The sequence below is a fragment of the Pseudophryne corroboree genome, chromosome 5, assembly GCF_028390025.1.
Source record: "Pseudophryne corroboree isolate aPseCor3 chromosome 5, aPseCor3.hap2, whole genome shotgun sequence".
NCBI classification, from domain to species: Eukaryota; Metazoa; Chordata; class Amphibia; order Anura; family Myobatrachidae; genus Pseudophryne; species Pseudophryne corroboree.
Window position 1 is genome coordinate 561,432,936 of NC_086448.1, and position 27,271 is coordinate 561,460,206.

The 27,271-nt window shown below is 46.3% G+C and overlaps 1 protein-coding gene across 2 annotated transcripts in view; it reads right to left on the reverse strand.

The window, feature by feature from the left end:
- The window catches only part of LOC134928043 (Y+L amino acid transporter 2-like), a 154,267-nt gene that overhangs the window by 36,889 nt on the left and 90,107 nt on the right, over window positions 1–27,271 (reverse strand). For both annotated transcript variants that reach the window (XM_063923280.1, XM_063923279.1), the window contains exons 6-9: window positions 21,882–21,985; window positions 19,486–19,582; window positions 18,459–18,608; window positions 16,847–17,030 (exon numbers count right to left, since the gene is read on the reverse strand). In XM_063923280.1, the coding sequence (XP_063779350.1) occupies window positions 16,847–17,030; window positions 18,459–18,608; window positions 19,486–19,582; window positions 21,882–21,985 (535 nt within the window). The remainder of the gene's footprint in view (window positions 1–16,846; window positions 17,031–18,458; window positions 18,609–19,485; window positions 19,583–21,881; window positions 21,986–27,271) is intronic.

The window sequence follows — 27,271 nt, forward strand, 5'->3', positions numbered from 1 at the left end:
GGGGCGGGGGAGCAGGCACTGGGGCATATACCCGGCACTGGGGACATATACCTGGCACTGGGGGGGCAGATCTGGCACTGGGGACATATACCTGGCACTGGGGGGGCAGATCTGGCACTGGGGACATATACCTGGCACTGGGGGGGCATATACCCGGCACTGGGGGCATGTACCTGGCACTGGGGGGGGCATATACCCGGCACTGGGGGGGCATATACCTGGCACTGGGGGGGCATATACCCGGCACTGGAGGCATATACCTGGCACTGGGGGGGAAGCAGGCACTGGGGGGGAATATCTGGCACTGGGGGCATGTACCTGGCACTGGGGGCATATACCCGGCACTGGGGGGGCATATACCCGGCACTGGGGGCATATACCTGGCACTGGGGGGGAAGCAGGCACTGGGGGGGGGATATCTGGCACTGGGGGCATATACCTGGCACTGGGGGCATATAACTGGCACTAGGGGGGCATGTACCTGGCACTGGGGGCATATACATGGCACTGGGGGCATATACCTGGCACTGGGGGCATATACCTGGCACTGGGGGGGAATATCTGGCACTGTGGGAGAATATCTGGCACTGGGGGGCATATACCTGGCACTGGGGGCATATACCTGGCACTGGGGGGGCATATACCTGGCACTGGGGGAATATACCTGGCACTGGGGGGGCATATACCCGGCACTGGGGGCATATACCCGGGACTGGGGGGGCATATACCTGGCACTGGGGGGGGAAGCAGGCACTGTGGGGGAATATCTGGCACTGGGTGCATATACCTGGCACTGTGGGGGAATATCTGGCACTGGGTGCATATACCTGGCACTGTGGGGGAATATCTGGCACTGGGAGCACGGCCCTAGCAACAAGCACTACCCCCTAGCAACGAGCATGACACCCAGTGCATGAAACCCCTGGCAACGAGCATGACATCCTGGCACCGTGCATGGAACCAAGAGCATGAAACCCCTGGCAACGAGCAGGTAATTTAAAAGTAATTGGAAGCCTTACTGTAGAACTTAATGTGTAATGGGCATTACGGTGTGTGGCATAATGTATCACGGACATTGCAGTGTGTGTCATAATGTATCTGGCATTACGGTGTGTTGTATACTATGTCACGGGCATTGTGGTATGTGGTATAATGTCTCAGGATCATTGTGGTGTGTGTCATACTGTGTCACAGACATTGTATGTGCTATAATGTATCAGGGGCATTGCAGTGTGTAGCATAATGTATAACGGGCATTGTGATTCCTGTCATAATGTGTCACAGGCATTACGGTGTGTGGCATAATGTGTCGGGGGCATTACGGTGTGTGGCATAATGTGTCGGGGGCATTACGGTGTGTGGCATAATGTGTAGGGGGCATTACGGTGTGTGCATATTGTGTCATGTGCATTATTGTCAGTGATCGCAAAAACGCGCTATGGCGCGTATTTTACCCAGAAACAGCCGCCCGGGACTCACATTTAGAAGATGAGCGGGTCCCACAGGACGCGCTCATCTGAATATGTGTTTGCATGTGTTAAGCCTGTCAGCGGAATGCAGGAGGTGACTGGCTGTTTCCTCGGCCAATCACCTCCTGTAGTCTCCATCCAATCACAGCCTGCAGCATCTTCCGCTTTGAATCCTGCTCCCCGCCAGCACATGAATCTGTGCTGCAGGGCTGACAGACTGGCCCCGCTCATCCGGCTCCACTGCCGCTCTGCCGCCAGCACCCTCCTCTGCGACTGGGAGTACAGCTCCGGATCTGCCCGCCGCCACCCCCCTACCCGGGACCCGCTCAACGCCCCACCGAGACCCGACAACTACCTTCCAGCAGGAGCCGGCCGGGCTGCACAGCTCCCGCTGTAGGTAAGCAGTAGACAGTGCTGCATCGCCCCGCTTCACCTGGAGTAGCTGGTGCAGATGCGGGATGTCCGGGGGCTGCAAGCTCCGTGTGTGCAATGTGAGGCCGCTCAGAGTGTCAGGGCCTCACTGACACCATTTTTCTGACAGCACAGTGCAGTGAGTGCACTGGCACAAGTAGCCAGCCGGCGCCGCAGCATGAAGGAGCTATCTGTGAAATCGCAAGCAGAGGCTGGCAAGAAGGAGCTCCTCCGATCGCTTCCCCTGACGGGCTGGCCACTGCTAAATATACCAGTAATCAGTACAACCAGAGGCGGATTGGCCATAGGGTTCACAGGGAAGATTCCCGGGGGGCCGACGCACCCGTGGGGGCCTGTTTTGTTTGAGGACATGTGGTCCTTTTTATAGACCTAATGAATAAGATGCTAAATAATTTGCATATATGAAAATGACTTTGCCACTTAGCCTGTGATTGCAGATGATCTAGTATATGCTCTGTCTGCCTGCTTGGCTGACATATAAGATTGAGTGAATAGTGATTGGGATACGGTTGCTGTAATAAGCAAGAAAATATATATTTTTAAAGAATGATATAGTTTCCTAAATTCTGAAGGTGTATCATATAATGTGCTCATAATTAATTTTATTTCTTTTTAACTTCCCCCTTGATGCTGGACATGGCCACTATCTGGAAAGTCTTGGGGGGAGGGTGCTGCTGCCATGGCCCATGGCTAGACCTTACACCTCTGGTGCTGCCCATGTGGGGCCACTAGTACAAATTTTTCCAGGGCCGCTTTTTGTTCCCAATCCGCCCCTGAGTACAACTGTGCAGTGACACTGACTTTCCCATTGCACCTGGGGCTCCACTACTTTGACACAGTTGGAACTGATTATCGGTATATTTAGCAGTGGCCAGCCCGTCAGGGGAAGCGATTGGACGAGCTCCTTCTTGCCAGAGATCAGCCTCTGCTTGCGATTTCACATAGAGCTCCTCCAGGCTGCGGCTACTACAGGCGCAGGCTGGCTACTTGTGCCAGTGCACTCACTGCACTGTGCTGTCAGAAAAAATGGTGAGTGTCAGTGAGTTGCTGCTGGGGGCGGAGCCACTTGTGATAAGTGAGTGGTTACTGCAATGTGCCTCAGTGCTCTACCAGGTGCATTGTGTATAATAACGTGCTCTACCAGGCGCATTGTGTATAATAACGTGTTCTACCTGGCGCAATGTGTATAATAACGTGTTCTACCTGGCGCAATGTGTATGATAACGTGTTCTACCTGGCGCAATGTGTATAATAACGTGTTCTACCTGGCGCAATGTGTATGATAACGTGCTCTACCTGGCGCAATGTGTATGATAACGTGTTCTACCTGGCGCAATGTGTATGATAACGTGTTCTACCTGGCGCAATGTGTATGATAACGTGTTCTACCTGGTGCAATGTGTATGATAACGTGCTCTACCTGGTGCAATGTGTATAATAACGTGCTCTACCAGGCGCAATGTGTATGATAACGTGCTCTACCTAGTGCAATGTGTATAATAACGTGCTCTACCAGGCGCATTGTGTATAATAACGTGTTCTACCTAGTGCAATGTGTATTATAACGTGCTCTACCAGGCGCATTGTGTATAATAACGTGTTCTACCAGGCGCATTGTGTATAATAACGTGCTCTACCAGGCGCATTGTGTATAATAACGTGTTCTACCTGACGCAATGTGTATGATAACTTGCTCTACCTAGCGGCAATGTGTATGATAACTTGCTCTACCTAGCGGCAATGTGTATGATAACATGCTCTACCTGATGCAATGTGTATGATAACGTGCTCTACCTGGTGCAAAGTGTATGACGTGCTGTACCTGGTGCAAAGTGTATGACGTGCTGTACCTGGTGCAAAGTGTATGACGTGCTGTACCTGGTGCAAAGTGTATGACGTGCTGTACCTGGAGCAAAGTGTATGACGTGATCTACCTGGATCAGTGTGCATAGGAGGTTCTACCTGGTGCAATGTGTATAAGCGCCACTACTGTGTGGTGTAATGTGAATTGACACTATTATGTGGTCACGCCCCTTCCCTATGAAGCCACGCCCCTAAAATTTTGCAACGCGCCTACGGCGCGCACTACCTGTTCTTTATAGTCTAAGTGGTCTAACACCAATTCACTTTCTGCCTAAGGGCACCAAAATGTCTAGTTACAGCTCTGGTGCAGGGTGTCCTGCATGCTACACAGCCCAGCAGCATTGTCACCCCATCCCCCCCATCTTGCAACACTTTTGTAGTGTGCAAACAAGATTAAAATTAATAAGAACCTTCATTCCGATGGGACCCAGAAAAAGACCGGTAGGACCCCAATTTTTAAAAGTGAAGGGTCCCTGGGACCCACTTTTTTTTTGGCTCAGCGCGATCACTGATTGTGTGTGGAATAATGTCTAAGGGCCATTGCAGTATGTGGAATAATGTATACTGGGCATTACTATAAGGAGGAAAAATGACAAATAATGTAAGGGGCATGAATCAGGATTATTTTTCTTTCCTGTGGTGGCCAACGTCTGGGCGTGCAGGTTGCAAAACTGGGGTATAAGGTAGTCTTTTCCTGCAATGCCACGCCCTCCACGCAAAGCCATGCCCATTTCGACAAAGCCACACCCCTTTTTGCCAGTGCGCGCCTGCGGCGTACGCATTTTTCTACCTTTGCTAGTGCCAATTACGGGGTGTATGGGGGGGCGCCGAAGGATTTTTTGGTTTGGGGGAGAAAAATTTCAAGTTACGCCACTGGTTAGGTGCCATTGTAGGCAGTGGGAAAGTGATCTTGGTATAAGTTAGGATAGGAAAAACAAATGAGTGAAGAGGGCCATACTTGTGGGAGTTTACAGTGTAAAGGGGAAGGCAGACAGACAGGGGTGACACAGGGGAAGGCTGACAGACAGGGGTGACACAGAGGGAAGAGAAAGTGAGCAAGGAGCATAGAGTAGGGATGGCCATCGGTGTGTTCTCTATTGATTGTTATTATCAATTGTAAAATGGTAAATAACATAGTAACATAGTATTTGAGGTTGAATAGAAGCAAATTGCCCATCGTGTTCAACCTGTTTTAAGTTGTGATGATTCTACATACTTGCTAAATAATGTTTTATGACTAGTTAGCTACTATAACTCATGTTACCCCCTGATTAACCACGTTGATATTTTAAGTATTATAACCTTGGATAGCTTTTTCATTCAGAAATGTATCCAATCCTTTTTTAAATCCAATTACAGAGTCCGCCATTACCACCTTCCCTGGCAGGGAATTCCACATCCTGATTGCCCTAACAGTGAAGAACCCTTTCCTCCGTTGCGTTCGGAACTTTCTCTCCTCCAGTCGCAGCAAGTGCCCACTTGTCCTAAACTGTGTTCTTTTAATAAATAATTCCTCTGATAACTCTTTGTGATGTCCATTTACATATTTGAAGATATTAATAATATCTCCTCTTAGGCGCCTCTTTTCTAGTGTATACATATTCAGCCTAGTAAGTCTTTCCTTATAGTCCAGTCCTTCTAGGCCTTTAATCAATTTAGCAGCTTGCCTTTGAACACTTTCGAGTTCACTGATGTCTTTTTTATACAATGGTGCCCAAAACTGAACACAATATTCCAGGTGTGGACGTACCAATGTCTTATACAGCGGCATGATTACATCCGAGTCCCTTGTCTCAATTCCCCTTTTTATGCACACTAGCACCTAACTTGCCTTCTTTACTGTGTTTTGACATTGTGTATGGTTATTAAGCCTATTATCAATGAATACCCCCAAATCTTTTTCCAACTCTGTTTCCCCTAGGCGTTCCCCATTTAATATGTAGGATGCCAGTTTGTTTTTAGTCCCACAATGCATAACCTTGCATTTGTCTGTATTGAACCTCATTTTCCATTTAGATGCCCAGAGTTCAAGTTTAGATAGATCATTCTGCAAGGACTCCAAATCCAATTCTGAATTAATTACCTTACACAGTTTAGTATCATCTGCAAAGATTGACACTGTGCTTTCCAGGCCTATTTCTAGGTCATTGATAAATATGTTGAACAGTAGTGGTCCAAGTACGGACCCTTGTGGTATTCCGCTGACTACTGGGGACCAGGTTTAGGACTTCCCGTTGACCACTACTCGCTGAACCCTGCTATCCAACCAGCTGCTTATCCATGTGCAAATAGTTATTCCTAGGCCAATCTCCTTTAATTTAATAATCAGTCTCCTGTGAGGAACTGTATCGAAGGCTTTTGCAAAATCTAGGATGACCACATCCACTGCTTTTCCTTGATCAAGATTATTGCTCACTTCGTCGTAGAAGCTAATTAAGTTAGTCTGACATGACCTGTCCCTCACAAACCCATGCTGGTTCTTGCTAATAATCCTAGCGGACTTTAGATACTCCTTTATGACGTCCCTTAGAATTCCTTCCAATATTTTCCCCACTATAGATGTTAAACTAACTGGTCTGTAGTTTCCCGGAAGATTTTTGGATCCCTTTTTAAATAATGGCACTACCTCAGCTATACGCAAATCCTTTGGTACCATGCCTGATCTAATTGAACTATTGAAAATCAAGTATAGGGGTCGTGCTAGTTGTGAACTAAGTTCCATAAGAACCCTCGGGGGAAGTCCATCAGGACCAGGTGATTTATTAATCTTAATTTTGTTTAGTCTCTCCCGGACTACTTCTTCGCTTAAACAAGTATCTAACCATGAATCATTACTGTCACAATTGTTATGCTCTACTCCCACCATCAGTTCTTCACTGGTAAATACTGATGAAAAGAATTTGTTCAGTATTTCCGCTTTTATTTCGTCATCATTTATCAATTCTCCTAATTCATCTTTTAATGGACCTATATTCTCCTTTTTAACCTTTTACCGTTTATGTATTTAAAAAACTTTTTAGGATTGGTTTTACTCTATATAGCGATTTGCTTTTCATTTTCCATTTTAGCTCAGTAACATAGTTAATGAGGTTGAAAAAAGACAAATTGTCCATCTAGTTCAACCTGTATATACATACATATATACTGTTGTCGAAATCGGAAGAAGAAGACAATACAAACCACACACAGAGTGACGCTTCTCGGTGGTGTCATAAGGACGCAATTGACGTATATGGATGCACCATGTTTCTTTACCGTTCATCATGCATAGAATCGCACGGCGTGCGTGTTGCAATGTGGTGGGTGTATATACGGTAATAGGCGCAATCACTGAGAAATGCCATAAAGATGCACACAGACACATATTTCGTACAACACATAAATTACACATAGACAAAACATGTCCAACACCAGACTTGTATTATAATGTATTTATTAGAGATGAGCGGGTTCGGTTTCTCTGAATCCGAACCCGCCCGAACTTCATGTTTTTTTACACGGGTCCGAGCGACTCGGATCTTCCCGCCTTGCTCGGTTAACCCGAGCGCGCCCGAACGTCATCATCACGCTGTCGGATTCTCGCGAGGCTCGGATTCTATCGCGAGACTCGGATTCTATATAAGGAGCCGCGCGTCGCGGCCATTTTCACACGTGCATTGAGATTGATAGGGAGAGGACGTGGCTGGCGTCCTCTCCGTTTAGAAATTAAAATAGATAGGAGAGTGAGAGTGAGACACTTCATTTACTTACTGGAGCTTAGGAGGAGTTATACTAGTGACTGATGACCAGTGACCTGACCACCAGTGCAGTTTTATAATTTATTATTATTTAATAATCCGTTCTGTTCTTGTTCTCTGCCTGAAAAAAACGATACACAGTGACTCAGTCACACTCACATACCATATCTGTGCTCAGCCCAGTGTGCTGCATCATCTATGTATAATATCTGACTGTGCTCACACAGCTTAATTGTGGGGGAGACTGGGGAGCAGTTATAGGTTATAGCAGGAGCCAGGAGTACATATTAAACAGTGCACACTTTTGCTGCCAGAGTGCCACTGCCAGTGTGACTGACCACTGACCACTGTGACCAGTGACCTGACCACACTGACCACCAGTATAGTATATTGTGATTGAATGTCTGCCTGAAAAAGTACACTCGTCGTGTGACTTGTGTGGTGTATTTTTATTCTATAAAAATTAAAAAACTCATTCTGCTGACAGACAGTGTCCACTCCAGCAGGTCCGTCATTATATAATATATACCTGTCCGGCTGCAGTAGTGATATATATATATATATTTTATATCATTATTTATCATCCAGTCTACTAGCAGCAGACACAGTACGGTAGTTCACGGCTGTAGCTACCTCTGTGTCGGCACTCGGCAGTCCATCCATAATTGTATACCACCTACCCGTGGTTTTTTTTTTCTTTCTTCTTTATACATACTACATCTCATTATCATCCAGTCTATATTAGCAGCAGACACAGTACAGTACGGTAGTCCACGGCTGTAGCTACCTCTGTGTCGGCACTCGGCAGTCCATCCATAATTGTATACCACCTACCCGTGGTTTTTTTTTTCTTTCTTCTTTATACATACTACATCTCATTATCAACCAGTCTATATTAGCAGCAGACACAGTACAGTACGGTAGTCCACGGCTGTAGCTACCTCTGTGTCGGCACTCGGCAGTCCATCCATAAGTATACTAGTATCCATCCATCTCCATTGTTTACCTGAGGTGCCTTTTAGTTGTGCCTATTAAAATATGGAGAACAAAAATGTTGAGGTTCCAAAATTAGGGAAAGATCAAGATCCACTTCCACCTCGTGCTGAAGCTGCTGCCACTAGTCATGGCCGAGACGATGAAATGCCAGCAACGTCGTCTGCCAAGGCCGATGCCCAATGTCATAGTACAGAGCATGTCAAATCCAAAACACCAAATATCAGTAAAAAAAGGACTCCAAAACCTAAAATAAAATTGTCGGAGGAGAAGCGTAAACTTGCCAATATGCCATTTACCACACGGAGTGGCAAGGAACGGCTGAGGCCCTGGCCTATGTTCATGGCTAGTGGTTCAGCTTCACATGAGGATGGAAGCACTCAGCCTCTCGCTAGAAAACTGAAAAGACTCAAGCTGGCAAAAGCACCGCAAAGAACTGTGCGTTCTTCGAAATCCCAAATCCACAAGGAGAGTCCAATTGTGTCGGTTGCGATGCCTGACCTTCCCAACACTGGACGTGAAGAGCATGCGCCTTCCACCATTTGCACGCCCCCTGCAAGTGCTGGAAGGAGCACCCGCAGTCCAGTTCCTGATAGTCAGATTGAAGATGTCAGTGTTGAAGTACACCAGGATGAGGAGGATATGGGTGTTGCTGGCGCTGGGGAGGAAATTGACCAGGAGGATTCTGATGGTGAGGTGGTTTGTTTAAGTCAGGCACCCGGGGAGACACCTGTTGTCCGTGGAAGGAATATGGCCATTGACATGCCTGGTGAAAATACCAAAAAAATCAGCTCTTCAGTGTGGAGGTATTTCAACAGAAAAGCGGACAACAGGTGTTAAGCCGTGTGTTGCCTTTGTCAAGCTGTAATAAGTAGGGGTAAGGACGTTAACCGCCTCGGAACATCCTCCCTTATACGTCACCTGCAGCGCATTCATAATAAGTCAGTGACAAGTTCAAAAACTTTGGGCGACAGCGGAAGCAGTCCACTGACCAGTAAATCCCTTCCTCTTGTAACCAAGCTCACGCAAACCACCCCACCAACTCCCTCAGTGTCAATTTCCTCCTTCCCCAGGAATGCCAATAGTCCTGCAGGCCATGTCACTGGCAATTCTGACGAGTCCTCTCCTGCCTGGGATTCCTCCGATGCATCCTTGCGTGTAACGCCTACTGCTGCTGGCACTGCTGTTGTTGCTGCTGGGAGTCGATGGTCATCCCAGAGGGGAAGTCGTAAGCCCACTTGTACTACTTCCAGTAAGCAATTGACTGTCCAACAGTCCTTTGCGAGGAAGATGAAATATCACAGCAGTCATCCTGCTGCAAAGCGGATAACTGAGGCCTTGACAACTATGTTGGTGTTAGACGTGCGTCCGGTATCCGCCGTTAGTTCACAGGGAACTAGACAATTTATTGAGGCAGTGTGCCCCCGTTACCAAATACCATCTAGGTTCCACTTCTCTAGGCAGGCGATACCGAGAATGTACACGGACGTCAGAAAAAGACTCACCAGTGTCCTAAAAAATGCAGTTGTACCCAATGTCCACTTAACCACGGACATGTGGACAAGTGGAGCAGGGCAGGGTCAGGACTATATGACTGTGACAGCCCACTGGGTAGATGTATGGACTCCCGCCGCAAGAACAGCAGCGGCAGCACCAGTAGCAGCATCTCGCAAACGCCAACTCTTTCCTAGGCAGGCTACGCTTTGTATCACCGCTTTCCAGAATACGCACACAGCTGAAAACCTCTTACGGCAACTGAGGAAGATCATCGCGGAATGGCTTACCCCAATTGGACTCTCCTGTGGATTTGTGGCATCGGACAACGCCAGCAATATTGTGTGTGCATTAAATATGGGCAAATTCCAGCACGTCCCATGTTTTGCACATACCTTGAATTTGGTGGTACAGAATTTTTTAAAAAACGACAGGGGCGTGCAAGAGATGCTGTCGGTGGCCAGAAGAATTGCGGGACACTTTCGGCGTACAGGCACCACGTACAGAAGACTGGAGCACCACCAAAAACTACTGAACCTGCCCTGCCATCATCTGAAGCAAGAAGTGGTAACGAGGTGGAATTCAACCCTCTATATGCTTCAGAGGTTGGAGGAGCAGCAAAAGGCCATTCAAGCCTATACAATTGAGCACGATATAGGAGGTGGAATGCACCTGTCTCAAGTGCAGTGGAGAATGATTTCAACGTTGTGCAAGGTTCTGATGCCCTTTGAACTTGCCACACGTGAAGTCAGTTCAGACACTGCCAGCCTGAGTCAGGTCATTCCCCTCATCAGGCTTTTGCAGAAGAAGCTGGAGACATTGAAGGAGGAGCTAACACGGAGCGATTCCGCTAGGCATGTGGGACTTGTGGATGGAGCCCTTAATTCGCTTAACAAGGATTCACGGGTGGTCAATCTGTTGAAATCAGAGCACTACATTTTGGCCACCGTGCTCGATCCTAGATTTAAAGCCTACCTTGGATCTCTCTTTCCGGCAGACACAAGTCTGCTGGGGTTCAAAGACCTGCTGGTGACAAAATTGTCAAGTCAAGCGGAACGCGACCTGTCAACATCTCCTCCTTCACATTCTCCCGCAACTGGGGGTGCGAGGAAAAGGCTCAGAATTCCGAGCCCACCCGCTGGCGGTGATGCAGGGCAGTCTGGAGCGACTGCTGATGCTGACATCTGGTCCGGACTGAAGGACCTGACAACGATTACGGACATGTCGTCTACTGTCACTGCATATGATTCTCTCACCATTGAAAGAATGGTGGAGGATTATATGAGTGACCGCATCCAAGTAGGCACGTCACACAGTCCGTACTTATACTGGCAGGAAAAAGAGGCAATTTGGAGGCCCTTGCACAAACTGGCTTTATTCTACCTAAGTTGCCCTCCCACAAGTGTGTACTCCGAAAGAGTGTTTAGTGCCGCCGCTCACCTTGTCAGCAATCGGCGTACGAGGTTACATCCAGAAAATGTGGAGAAGATGATGTTCATTAAAATGAATTATAATCAATTCCTCCGTGGAGACATTGACCAGCAGCAATTGCCTCCACAAAGTACACAGGGAGCTGAGATGGTGGATTCCAGTGGGGACGAATTGATAATCTGTGAGGAGGGGGATGTACACGGTGATATATCGGAGGATGATGATGAGGTGGACATCTTGCCTCTGTAGAGCCAGTTTGTGCAAGGAGAGATTAATTGCTTCTGTTTTGGTGGGGGTCCAAACCAACCCGTCATTTCAGTCACAGTCGTGTGGCAGACCCTGTCACTGAAATGATGGGTTGGTTAAAGTGTGCATGTCCTGTTTATACAACATAAGGGTGGGTGGGAGGGCCCAAGGACAATTCCATCTTGCACCTCTTTTTTCTTTAATTTTTCTTTGCGTCATGTGCTGTTTGGGGAGGGTTTTTTGGAAGGGACATCCTGCGTGACACTGCAGTGCCACTCCTAGATGGGCCCGGTGTTTGTGTCGGCCACTAGGGTCGCTTATCTTACTCACACAGCTACCTCATTGCGCCTCTTTTTTTCTTTGCGTCATGTGCTGTTTGGGGAGGGTTTTTTGGAAGGGACATCCTGCGTGACACTGCAGTGACACTCCTAGATGGGCCCGGTGTTTGTGTCGGCCACTAGGGTCGCTTATCTTACTCACACAGCTACCTCATTGCGCCTCTTTTTTTCTTTGCGTCATGTGCTGTTTGGGGAGGGTTTTTTGGAAGGGACATCCTGCGTGACACTGCAGTGACACTCCTAGATGGGCCCGGTGTTTGTGTCGGCCACTAGGGTCGCTTATCTTACTCACACAGCTACCTCATTGCGCCTCTTTTTTTCTTTGCGTCATGTGCTGTTTGGGGAGGGTTTTTTGGAAGGGACATCCTGCGTGACACTGCAGTGACACTCCTAGATGGGCCCGGTGTTTGTGTCGGCCACTAGGGTCGCTTATCTTACTCACACAGCTACCTCATTGCGCCTCTTTTTTTCTTTGCGTCATGTGCTGTTTGGGGAGGGTTTTTTGGAAGGGACATCCTGCGTGACACTGCAGTGACACTCCTAGATGGGCCCGGTGTTTGTGTCGGCCACTAGGGTCGCTTATCTTACTCACACAGCTACCTCATTGCGCCTCTTTTTTTCTTTGCGTCATGTGCTGTTTGGGGAGGGTTTTTTGGAAGGGACATCCTGCGTGACACTGCAGTGCCACTCCTAGATGGGCCCGGTGTTTGTGTCGGCCACTAGGGTTGCTTATCTTACTCACACAGCTACCTCATTGCGCCTCTTTTTTTCTTTGCGTCATGTGCTGTTTGGGGAGGGTTTTTTGGAAGGGACATCCTGCGTGACACTGCAGTGACACTCCTAGATGGGCCCGGTGTTTGTGTCGGCCACTAGGGTCGCTTATCTTACTCACACAGCTACCTCATTGCGCCTCTTTTTTTCTTTGCGTCATGTGCTGTTTGGGGAGGGTTTTTTGGAAGGGACATCCTGCGTGACACTGCAGTGACACTCCTAGATGGGCCCGGTGTTTGTGTCGGCCACTAGGGTCGCTTAGCTTAGTCATCCAGCGACCTAGGTGCAAATTTTAGGACTAAAAATAATATTGTGAGGTGTGAGGTATTCAGAATAGACTGAAAATGAGTGTAAATTATGTTTTTTGAGGTAAATAATACTTTGGGATCAAAATGACCCCCAAATTCTATGATTTAAGCTGTTTTTTAGTGTTTTTTAAAAAAAACACCCGAATCCAAAACACACCCGAATCCGACAAAAAAAATTCGGTGAGGTTTTGCCAAAACGCGGTCGAACCCAAAACACGACCGCGGAACCGAACCCAAAACTAAAACACAAAACCCGAAAAATTTCCGGCGCTCATCTCTAGTATTTATATAATAGAGTGTAAAACCAGATATATATGTATTATTGAGACGGAACAAGTTTATTATATCATGCTTAGTGTCAAAATGGTCAGGAGAATGTGTGGATTAATTTTATAGCTATGTGTAAATTGTAGCACATTGCAACGATTAGTTATGATAAAATGTATGGATATAAAGTCACATTCTATGAGAACAAAGAACTTCCTGAGAAAACATGTGTGCAGAATCCCAGTGGTTAACCCCTGTATCTGCATCTTCAAACTGGACATTGCTTATATATGAACTGACCAATAATACACAATGAATGAGAAACCTCCCTATCCTGGGCCAATGGAAGGAGACAGAAACCAACAACCTGTTAACTCCCACTGTTTGATATATGCACTTTTCTAAGGCATAGTTAGTAGTAGCTGAGAAGAAGAAATGGAAGAATGTTCTATGGGATAGGGTGATGTATACTGGCTGTAACTGATTCTTTTGTAACTGTAATTCTGTACCACTTACCTAGGCTTATATATGTTATACTGAATGATATACTGTACATATGTTATTTTGTATGCATACCTTTTAATATCAAATACATACATATATCTCTGAGCATTGGACCTCAGTATACAATGTGTGTACTTGCTCTCTCTTAAGGGACATAGTGCTGTGACATTCAGTGCACTATTTTTGTATATGGAAATAAGATGCACCTTGCGTCCGCAATATATATTAAAGCTGGTATTTAAATGGTTATTTAAAATAATGGAAATTCACACTGTATATATAGGTATACCTGTAATTCTTACACTATTCTGTATTTAACTATAGTTTAACTATAATGACCAAGATGAAGGTATGTTTTAAATCTAACTAACAATTCGTGCTATTTCTATAATACATTCATTTTAAATGCTATATCCTTGAATATCTTATTCAGTTAGAAATTTATCTAATCCATTTTTTAAATTATTAACTGAATCCACCATTACTACCTTCTCTGGCAGAGAATTTCAAATCCTTACTGCCCTTACTGTGAAGAACTCTTTCCTACGCTGGGTATGAAATTTTCTCTCCTCTAACCTTAGAGGATGACCGAGTGTCCTGTGTAGAGATTTTTCAAAAAACAAGTCGCCTGATAGCTCTATGTATTGCCCCTTTATATATATTTGTATATAGAAGCCTCTTTTCTAATGTAAACATATCTGACCTAGTAAGCCTATCCTCATAATCCAGTGCCTCTAACCAGTGGCGGAACTAGCGAGCGGTGGGCCCAGGTGCGACAAAATGCTTTGCCCCCCCCCCCCTCATCCCATCCAAGTCCACCCCCTCACCCCTGGAGAGGATCTGGTGAGGGGGTCCTGCTCAGGGCCAGAGAAGTGGATACCTAGCAACAGTGCCGTAACTAGACATTTTAGCACTGTGTGCAAGAAACAGCATCGGAGCCCCACCCCTGCATGCAAAACAGGGGCAGTGCGCGCCGTAGGCGCGCGCAAAAATACATAGTGGCGTGGCTTCGTGGGGAAGGGGTGTGGCCACAAAATAATACCAATTCATAAAACGGTGCACAGTAGTCTCCATTATTCAAATTACGCCGCACAGTAGCACCACTACACCAGGTAGAGACCCTTTTACACCTTACGGCGGACAGATTCCTCTTTTTACACATTACGGCAGACAGCGTCCCCTTTTTACACATTACGGCAGACAGCATCCCCCTTTTTACACATTACGGCAGACAGCGTGCACTTTTAACACATAACGGCAGACAGCGTCCCCTTTTTACACATAACGGCAGACAGCGTGCCCTTGTTACACATAGCGGCAGACAGCGTACACTTTTTACACATAACGGCAGATAGCGTGCCCTTGTTAAACATAGCGGCAGACAGCGTACACTTTTTACACATAACGGCAGACAGCGTCCCCTTTTTACACATTATGGCAGACAGCGTGCCCTTGTTACACATTACGGCAGACAGCGTCCCCCTTTTTACACATTACTGCAGGCAGATTCCCCCTTTTTACACATTGCGGCAGGCAGATTCCCCCTTTTTACACATTACGGCAGGCAGATTCCCCCTTTTTACACATCACGTCAGGCAGATTCCCCCTTTTTACACATTGTGTCAGGCAGATTTCCCCTTTTTATACATTGCGGCAGGCAGATTCCCCCTTTTTACACATTGCGGCAGGCAGATTCCCCATTTTTACACATTGCGGCAGGCAGATTCCCCATTTTTACACATTGCGGCAGGCAGATTCCCCCTTTTTATACATTGCGGCAGACAGTCCCAAGAAAGACAGAAAGAGAGAAAGAAAGAAAGAAAGAAAGAAAGAAAGAAAGAAAGAAAGAAAGAAAGAAAGAAAGAAAGAAAGAAAGAAAGAAAGAAAGAAAGAAAGAAAAGAATTATACTTACCCTCTCCGCTGGCTCAGGCTCCTCGGTGCAGCTTCTGACGATTCCTGGGCAGGAGAGAAGGAGGAGGAGGGAGGTGGAGGAGGGAGCCGCAGCAGCGCTGTGTCATTGGTGGAGGCGCTGCTGCTGCTACCCCTCTGCTTCACTATAGGCTGTTCTCGGAAGACAGCCTATAGTGAGGCAGAGGGACAGCAGCAGCAGCGCCTCAACCAGTAGCAAAGCGCTGCTGCGGCTCCCTCCTCCACCTCCCTCCTCCTCCTTCTCCCCCGTGCCGCTGCAGTGCGCTCCTCTCCTCTCTGGGCGGCTGTGTGCTGCGGGCAGCGGTTGCCCGCAGCACACAGCGGCATGTAATGAGTCAGTTTGACTCATTACATGCTTTGGGCCCCTGGACAGAGGCGGGCCCCAGTGCAACGCACTGGTTGCACTGGCGGTAGTTCCGCCTCTGCCTCTAACCCCTTAATCAATAATCAGCAATGGTTGTAAACTATGCAATGGATGACCATCAATGGTTACATTAGCAAATGGTCATCCCTACTTCTTCACTGGCTGGCCTGTGATCCAATTAGAACCTGGGAATGGGGCTTCATGGGTGTCAGGGAATGGAGCTATGCTCTGTGTCCCGGCACCTTGTTTAAAGCCATTGAGCGGTTCTGCACCATCGATGGTGGGAAACTATCTGTTCTCCCACATCGATGATAAAAGTATTGATGGTCAATGGCCATCCCTAGCATAGAGCAGTTTGTTAGAATGAGAGCTGTAAGGTTAAATGCAAGTTAGCTGTTAGAGGGACGTGTCCAAACTCAAATATGTATTGCAGTGCAAGAACAAAGCTGTACACCATTTGTGGTTACATGCAAAAGCAGCCAGTATTTATCCTACATGTAAAAAAGTAAAACAATAAATGTATATGACTGTACACCCCTTGCATTGCAACATGGTGTGTTCAAGACACAAAGTTACTTGCTCTTTTTTATTTTCTGCCACCGCAAAATCAGCTGCAGTGCCTCTTGGTATAAAGCTAAAACCTTTTTCACAGACAGGCAAACAAGTGGAAACACTAAGCAATACTGTGGACATTCTTACCTAAGAATTTCTTTACACATGCTGGTTGTTTTTCTGGAGGAAGATAAAGGCAGAGGTAGTATACAGGTGCCCCAGAGAGGACAACGGCGATACCAACCAGTGAATCAATAGGATCACTGTATAGTGGAACCACTACCAGACAAACGCTGCATATGCAGTACACCACCGGGAAAAACAAGCTCAGCTACAAAAGAGAAATAATATAAATGTAAAACAAGACAATATTTAATAACACATGCTTTGGTTGTAATATGTACAGTAACTCCCTGAAAAAAACAGAACTGTATTATATATACTTTTTGTTGGAACTCCTACAATGCAAATCCAATGTATAGTACATTTATGGGGATACGGTTACATTGCCAGCAGTCAGGATCCCAGCCGCTGGCATACCGTACCCAACGCGTACATTTATGTTTGTCAGGAACTTAAGAATTGTGACTATGCTACTGTAATCATGTTGTCCGTAGAGGTAATTACTAACCACATATAAGAATACTGATGCTCAATAAATGTGTTTGTCTTATGCATACATAACAGAGAACATGCCCATAGCACGCCTTGATAGCACATTTTTGGACTGCCACCGTAATAGATCCCTTATTGTGACTTTCCCTGGGTTCAGTTGTAAACATCACTTGAAAGTTCTGATTACTACCACTTAAGGAGCGTCTTTCATTAGTTTCAACATTCTCATTTTTATTCTAAAATACTGCTTGGTTTTGCATCATTTATGTTTTATTTAATCATAACAATGAAGGGACAATGGCACTTCAACTGCAGTCTTTTGCGTGTTTTTATTATATTACATTGGTTTAAGTGCACAAGAAATATGCAGAAGTGACATTGAAACAGTGATGTGCGGTGGGCCCTGGTTAGCACCACCAGTGAAGATGTGTAAAGTCTGTGAGTATCTGCTACTGGTTAGAGGGAGCAGAAATGGACAGTATGAATTAGAGCCTGCTCTGACTTACTGGAAATATTCTTGCACAGGGCCCTCATTCAGCTTCAGTTGCAGCTTTGCTAATATAGCAAAACTGCATCTGCTATCAGTCACATACTGGGGCCGCCTAGCACAGAGCAAGGCCGCCCAGCATGCTAATGGCAGGCAGAGATGCGATCCCAATTCAATTGTGATCGCATCAGTAAGTAAGTGAAGCCCCCCTGCCTCCACAGCCTGGCTACGAAGGCAGTTGGGCCACCGCCATTTTCCTGTTTGCAGTGGCCACGTGTGACATCACGTGGCCGATCCGAACCCGCCCCCGTTTCCTACATCACTCCCCCGCAACACTGATTAGCCGCCCCACAAACGCCTCTGTCAATCAAGCAGAGTTGTTCGCATTAGTGAGATGCGATTGCAATGTACGGGTCCTGCGAGTGTGCACCAGGTATAAACTTGTATGCGATTGCATCGCTGATTAGATCCATGCTGAATATCCATATGATCCATACTGGGTCACTTACATATACCAGTAATCCTTTTGTTGTCATCAATACACTGAATTTTAATATATACATTCAATTCTAATACATCCATTCATTTAAAACCATTACTCACATAAGTTGCAGAATACAGTATTTCTCACTGAACAGAAAAAGGGGACTACTGTACCTTCACAGGTCTGGGCAAGTCCGGCCGCTTCACTCGTAAATAAATTTGGCTTCCCACTGATAGGCCAATAAATAACCAATAACTGAAGCTGAAATAATCAATGAGCTGAAATACATCATCCACACAAAGGAACACAAGAGCCATCAACCCCTGCCAGTGTAGAAGAATACAACATGCAAGTTTAAATATAACACTTTAAGCTAAAGTACAGTTATAGTTTAGAAATTAAATATAATGCAATTTAATGACTGTCTCTGTGTGCTGCTAGAGTGATCAATGACGACTACTGGACATGTTTTACATAGAAAGCATGATGCATATATCAAGGTTCACACCTACTATTGTAAATTTCACGGGCACTTCCACATTGAATAGAGCCCATGTTTATGGAAAGGTTGAAAAATGGTAAGGTCACTCTATACAAAAATGTAAAGATCACAGGATACATCCAAACCAACTAACAAACTTTAAAGCAACTTTCATCAAGTCTCAAACTAGGTCCAAGGACTCCAAAAAGTTAATGTTTTCCTGGTGACCTAGCAGGTGCACAGGTGTATTCTTTGCTCACTGACACATTTCACATTATAAAAGATCCACAAGTGGAGTTTGTTATTTCACTTGGGATTCTGTGAGGAGACACAGAAAACGTGAACGGTTTCAGGTCCTGAGGACTGAGTTTGAGAACCTATGCATTAAATAAAACATGTCTGGTTTTTGATACAATTTTTCCAGAAGTCTACTTCACACACAATCCATGGGCTGTGGCGGATGTTAACTCACAGATTAGCAAATCAAGGGGCATCACTGAACCAAAGAGGAATGTGCCTTGGGCGTTTTGCTCTTAAGTGAGGCCCAATGCATCCTGAATAGCTAGAGGCTTAACAGTGTCACAGTAAGCAACCAGAAATATGTTATGTTACATTCCTCATAATTTCCTATTGGCTGGAGACAGATGGATGGTTCTACATTTTCTTTACATTTCTTCACTTTCTTATATACACCATACAGCAATGAAAATGGCTCTTACATTAAAAAGTAAGGCAGGAATGGGAGTGTATCTAGTAATGTGGATCATGCACAGAAAATCTGGAAGTTGTCCCTCTCTTGAAGCTACAAAAAATAATCTGAAATAAAAAAAATGTGAATAGATGTTAAAGGACATAAACAGTGTTCTAGATATGAATGTCTAGCAAAAGTAAACATGCACATACAGTAACTGGCTGTTATGTCATTAGCCCCTAATCATGGACTCCTGGGTGCAATGTGCAATGTAATTTACCTCAAGAATCGATCTACTTGTGTCATTCATGAGAGGGTTATTTTTCCAAATTGACACAGTGCAGCCAGAAAGTATTAACAGCGCTTCACTTTTTCCACATTTTGTTATGTTACAGCCTTATTCCAAAATGGAATAAATTCATGTTTCCCTCAAAATTCTGCATACAATACCCCATAATGGCAACATGAAAAAAGTTGTTTTGCAAATTTATTAAAAATAAAAAACTAAGAAATCACATGTACATAAGTATTCACAGCCTTTGCTCAAGTATTTTTGAATATGATGTCACAAGCTTGGCACACCTATCTTTGGGCAGTTTCACCCATTCCTCTTTGCAGCACCTCTCAAGCTCCATCAGGTTGGATGGGAAGTGTTGGTGCACAGCCATTTTCAGATCTCTCCAGAGATATCCAATCGGATTCAAGTCTGACCTCTGGCTGGGCCACCTCATGGACATTCACAGAGTTGTCCTGAAGCCACAACTTCTTGGCTGTGTGCTTAGGGTCGTTGTCCTGCTGAAAGATGAACCGTCGCCCCAGTCTGAGGTTAAGAGCACTCTGGAGCAGGTTTTAATTCAGGATGTCTCTGTACATTGCTGCATTCATCTTTCCCTTTATCCTGACTAGTGTCCCATTTCCTGCTGCTGAAAAACATCCCCACAGCATTATGTTGCCACCACCATGCTTCAATGTAGGGATGGTATTTGCCTGGTGATGAGCGGTGCCTGGTTTCCTACCAAACATCATGCCTTCACATTCACACCAGAGTTCAATCTTTGTCTCATCAGACCAGAGAATTTTGTTTCTCATGGTCTGAGAGTACTTCAGGTGCATTTTGGTAAACTCCAGGCGGACTGCCATGTGCTTTTTACCAAGGAGTGTCTTCCGTCTGGCTACTCTACCATACAGGCCTGATTAGTGGATTGCTGCAGAGATGGCTGTCCTTTTGGAAGGTTCTCCTCTCTCCCAAGAGGAATACTGTAGCTCTGACATAGTGACCATCGGGTTCTTGGTCACCTCCCTAACTAGGGCCCTTCTCCCCCGATCGCTCAGTGTAGACGGTTGGCCAGCTCTAGGAAGAGTCCTGGTGGTTCCAAACTTCTTCCATTTATAGATGATGGAGGCCACTGGGCTCATTGGGACCTTCAAAGCAGCAGATATTTTTCTGTACTCTTCCCCAGATTTGTGCCTCAAGACAATCCTGTCTCGGATGTCTACAGACAATTCCTTTGACTTCATTCTTGGTTTGTGTTCAGACATACACTGTCAAATGTGGTACCTTATATAGACAGGTGTGTGCCTTTCCAAATCATGTCCAATCAACTGAATTTACCACACGTGGACTCCAATTAAGCTGTAGGAACATCTCAAGGATGATCAGTGGAAACACGATGCACCTGAGCTCAATTTTGAGCTTCACGGCAAAGGCTGTGAATACTTATGTACATATGATTTCTTAGTTTTTTATTTTTAATAAATTTGCAAAAATCTCAAAAAAACTTTTTTCACGTTGTCATTATGGGGTATTGTGTGTAGAATTTTGAGGTAAAAAAAGAATTGATTCCATTTTGGAATAAGGCTGTAACATAACTAAATGTGGAAAAAGTGAAGAGCTGTTAATACTTTCCGGATGCACTGGTATATCAGTAAGGTTTATGGGCTTTATTCACAAAGCGATGTCCTGCGAGTTGGGAGTGAAAATATAAACCGGCACTCAGTCAGTGTCCAGTATGCATTTCTTTACACCGACTGTGATTGCCGTTTTATATTTTGACCTCCAAGTGCAGCAGCTTTGTAAATAAAGCCATATGGGGCATATTCATTATCCTTAAAACGTTACAGGGAGCCGCACATACAGTATGGGTGCTGCACATACAGTACAGTTCCACCTAGAAGGTGGTGGTGGTGGGGGGAGGGGTTGTGAGGCTGCAGCGGGGGTTTCTGCGGCTTTAGAAGGGAATGTTATCACTTTCTCAAAAAGGACAGTTTTTCGGAAGTGATAATTTTCTCATGGTGGCATGATGAATCATGAAAAAATTGTGAGAGAATACAGTGAGAATTGAAAACTAAAAATTCTCATTGCACAATTTTTTCATGATGAATATGCCCCTATGTCTTATGTGACAATATTGCCTTTATTCTCACCTTGAAGATGAAATGACGACTGAGTTTAATCCACCACAACACGACATTGCCACTGATATTGGGATAAACCATTTTACATAACCCAGAACTCTTTCAGCAAATGTCTATAAAATATATAAACACATAAAATGTAACCAAGAATCAGACATGTTTAAAAATGTTCTTAAATGGAAGTAACACATTTTATTACTATTAATATAGTGATGGTAAAATGTTTAATTTGCAGTAAAATACACTTAGTTTATCTGCTATAGAATATACAGTATGTGTCAGATTGTGGGCTAAATTAAGCAGTTTTGACCCAAAAATGTAAAACAACAATAATATTAAAAGCAATTAATATTATGTTATTTTTTAAAAATTTCGGGGTCAAACCCACCAAGAATTGTCGGCTTGCAAAAGGCGCTGTTTAGTAAATCAAGCCCTAAATTGTACTACTGATAACACATGCTGAATCAAAGCATCTTTCCACATTCAGTTACTTATTAACTGTTGAAAGTCATCCTGCGATATTTACTAAACACATTCTAAGTTTATTTCGGTTACCACTGGATACGACACAGCTGCATTGGATATATGTATAGCTCTGTGTTTTTATCCCAGGGCAACAAACATAAACAATGCTGCATATAGCTAATGTAGAAATTTCTAAGATGTAGAAATCAATAAATGAAAATTTTGAGAACATGAAGAAACCTTTAAAACTCAGCACTTGGTCACATATCAGTGCATAAGTGATAGCTGCCTGGGTTAAACTGGACAGTAGGAATGATAAACTGCCAAAATCAACACAGCAGATTATAATTCTTGATTTATACGTATTTTTTGCACTGAAAACTCATTATTAAGTAAATAAATTTTTTTTAAGTGAATGTATTTTTAAGTACAAAATGTTTTAAGCTGGGTACACACTATCCAATTATCGAGGCAATGGTGTATGCAGGAGCACTAGCTGAGAAAACAGCTTTAACCACTCTTGCAACGGTCAGATTGGGAGGTTGGGATGCGTGTGGGGCACAAGCTATCTCGTTCCTGACCTCCTGATCCCATTGAAGAGATCCAAAGAAACTACACATTGAACAAGTAATTGCTCATTGTGTACAGGTGCACACTAATGCGATATTCGCTCAGTCGGATCAGAGCGAAGCCCAATTGCCCATTCCCCGAATTTAAGGAAACCTCCATGGACATACTGGGGTTGAATCAGAACACAGACGCAGAATATGGGGCGACCTCGAAACTCACCGAGGATGAAGAGGGCGATAAGGCACAACTGTATTTGACGCCTGAACCCAGCAAGCCTAAACGAATCGCCACTCAGCAGGTCCAAGCCAGCCAAGATCCGATCGGAGCTCTCGCTAGTGCCGTCACAGAGATGAAAGAAATCCGAGACATACACTTGGAACAGACCGAGAATAAACGCGGAGGCTGGCGGCGTGATTCAGGTGGATGAAACAGACGACAAAGGGACGTCCCGCAAGGCTCAGGACTACGCCCCACCGATCAGTTTGATGCACAGGGGAGACCCATCTGTCGATGCTGCAAGTTGAGTGGGCATGTTGAGCGCGAATGTGAAGTCGAGCCTTTAAACGACGTGACCCCGAGGCGAGGGACCGACCCTCGGGAAGAACCTCACAAATAGGTCCATTGGCACCAGAATGGTGGCCACAATACTTGGGCAAGTGTCCCCACTTGAAGATTAGTGTCAGCGGAGTGGAAATGGCAGCTCTCTTAGACACTGGGTGCCAAGTGACGACCATTCAACTCACCGAGTTCCGGAAACACTGGAAGGAGAGCGAGATCGGTACACTGCCTACCACCTGGCTCAGTCTACTGGCCAGCAATGGTCAGCCAATTCAGTTCAGTGGCTACTGGGAGGCCGACTTATCTATTGGTGAAGCACGGCTAGAAAATCAAGGCTGTTTGATCACGACTTCCTGCAATGAACACCTACCGCCTGTCATTTTGGGGATGAACGTGCTGAAATATTGTCCTGATGAGTTGGTGGAGGCCCTCAGGATGGAGATGAAGTCTGCGGCCCCGAGAGAATGGAAGGCGATGCAACAGACGATGCATCTGCTTGAAGGACACAAACGGTTCACTAACCCCAAAGGAGAGGTGGACAAGGCCAGAATCACGGACCTCCAACCCATTATACTTCAACCAAATGCTGAACACGTGATATGGTGTAAAGCCAGAATTGGCCCAGGTGGGCGGGATTATGAAGCAGTCATCGAAGCCTGTGACCCCGATGGGCAGCGGCCATTCGCGGTGGCCAGCACACTGGCGAGAGTGGAATGTGGAAGAGTTCCAGTCCGGGTACTCAATCCGCACAGTTACCCGATCCGACTGTTTCGAAACTACCCCGTGGCCAGTGTGTTGTGCGTCGACTTCCAAGACGTGTTGGGAGAAACCGTGCCCGGAACCCAACAGAGGACTGTGACCAGCCAATCCAGCCTAATCACCACGGACACCCCATTGTGGAACGAGATCCAAATCGGAGATGCGGCTAGACCAGAGGACCAACGAGAGGGTGTTATCCAAGTCATGTGCAGGAATGCCGGGGCTTTCAGCCAGCACCCAGCTGACTTTGGTAGAGCAGAGGGAGTGCAACACCACATTCCCACCGGAGTGAGTCTGCCAATCAAAGCGAGACACAGACCGTTCCCACCAGCCATGTACCAACCGGTACGAACCATGATTAGCGAGATGCAAGAGGCCGGCGTGATCAAGGAGAGCCACAGTCCGTGGGCCGCCCGCTGGTCATTGTCAAGAAGAAGGACGGCAGTCTTCGTTTCTGCGTTTACTACAGGAGGTTGAATGCAGTCACCCACAAGGACGCATATCCATTACCACGCATTGAGGAGTCCCTGACTGCCCTGAAGACCGCTGTCTATTTCTCGACCTTGGATTTGACCAGCGGGTACTGGCAGATCCCGATGGCCCCCGAAGATCGGGAGAAAACGGCTTTCACCACCCCCATGGGCCTCTTCGAATTCGATAGAATGCCGTTCGGACTCTGCAATGCCCCTGCCACCTTCCAGAGGGTCATGGAACACTGCTTGGGCAAACGCAACTTCGAGATGGTCCTCCTGTATCTTGATGACGTGATCATCTTTTTGAAAACGTACGAGGACCACCTGAAACACTTGGAGGAAGTGTTCAGACAACTGACTCACTGTGGCCTGAAGTTGAAGCCGTCTAAATGCCACCTCCTGAAACCAAAAGTGCAATACCTCGGACACATTGTGAGCGCTGAAGGGGTAAAGCCAGACCCAGAAAAGATTTGCGTGGTGCGCGACTGGCAAGTACCAAAGACCGTCAAAGACGTACGCAGCTTTCTGGGGTTCGTTGGATACTACCGACGCTTTATTGAAAATGTCACTAAAGTAGCCTCCCCTCTGCATGAGCTCCTGCGTGGAAAATCGGGCCAGGAGAGGCGAAGTACAACAGTGGTCGCATGGACCGAAGACCACTAAGCATCTTTCGAACAGCTGAAGCGATCACTGGTCGAAGCACCCCACCTAGCCTACCCTGACTCAGAGAAACCCTTTCAGGTCTATACTGATGCCAGCCACCGCGGCCTGGGAGCTGTGCTATCGCAAATACAGAATGGCCGGGAAAGGGTGATTGCCTACACCAGTCGGGGCCTTAGGAAGACGGAATGCAATAACGAAAACTATAGCACATTTAAACTGGAACTGCTCACCCTGATCTGGGCCGTGATGGAAAAGTTAAAAAATTACCTGGCTGCCACCCCTTTTCGTGATTATCACTGACAACAACCCCTTGGCCCACCTATCCACGGCCCTGCTGGGCGCAATGGAGCAGAGATGGCTGTGACGCTTGGCCAACTTCCGCTACACCGTGACATATCGCAGCGGAAAATCTAATGGCAATGCGGACGCCCTGTCTCGTCTGCCCACAGCAGATGTGGAGGAGGAAGAAGGAGATTGGGATGAAGACGTCGAGACTCCGGTCTTCAAGGTTCCTAAAAAAACACAAAAACGTGTGGTCACCTCCGACCCTGTTGTTGTCAGCACAGATCCCTCGCCTGCACCAAGTCTACATGACCAGGGCGGATTTGATTGGCAGTCATTCCAGGAAGAAAGTTTGGTGATTCGGAGCCTTAAAGAACTTCTCCGCCGGAATGGTCGGCTGACCACAGTACAGCGAACTAACACAGATCAAGAGTTAGTCAAACTATTGAGACACCGTGATCGCCTGAGTCTTCGACGAGGACTCATCATTCACACAAGTCTTGACCCTGGGACCCATCAGCCCATCCATCAGATCGTGGTATTAAAAGAACAAGCCAGCTTCTTACTCACCTTACCACAACCAGTCCGGCCATTTCGGGACACAGAAAACTGAGGCAACTCTGAGGAGGCGGTATTTGTGGATTGGAATGCGGGCTGATGTGGAAAGATGGTGTCGCGACTGCGTGAGTTGTGATCTGAAACGCCCGGATGAAGCCACCCAGAAAGACCCCCTTCACCCAATTCCCAGCAGCCGCCCGGCCGAATTGGTGGTGTTGGATCATGTAAAGTTGAAACCAAGCTCCACCAGTGTCCAATATGCCCTCACAATCATGGACCACTATAGCCGCTTCTTAGTGGTAGTCCCCGCACGTGACCTAACCGCAAAGACGACAGCCAAACTCTTCGCAAAGCATTTCGTCCGGCCTTTCGGATACCCTGATCGGGTCCTGATGGATCAGGGCATGCCTTTGAATCTCAATTGTTCCATCAGCTATGCTCCATGTACGGATGCCGGAAATTGAGGACCACAGCCTATCACCCGCAGGGAAACGGTCTCTGCAAGAGAGCCAACCAGACCATTATAGGGATGCTCCGAAGCCTCTCGGCCGAAGCCAGCGCCCGGTGGCCCGCTCTCCTACCAGAAATGACGTATCTATGCAACAACACGGAACATTGTTCAACATGATTCACGCCATTCTACCTGATGTTTGTGAGATAAGGCAGACTCCCCAAGGACCTGGAGTTGACTCCAGAGGTGGACGAACCCAGTACTCTGCAAAATGATTGGGTGCAAGAGCACCAGCACCGTATCGAGACAGCCAGACAAGTTGTAGAAAAGCAACTGGAAGTCGTACACGTCCGGCAAGATAGAAACTACAATGCTAACGCACGGCCGATGCCTCTACAGATGGGCAACCAAGTGTGGTAGAAGAAGAACCGCCGAACCAGTAAACTCGACACCATGTGGGAGGCTGTGCCTTACACCATCACAAGAGTCCCGACTGATGACAGGTATACTTACCAAATCAAGGGAGAAGATGGTCGACTCAGTACTGTACCTCATGACCAACTGAAGTTGTGCACTTCTGAAGAACCTGTACCGCAGAGGGAGAGGAGTCCTGTGGTGGA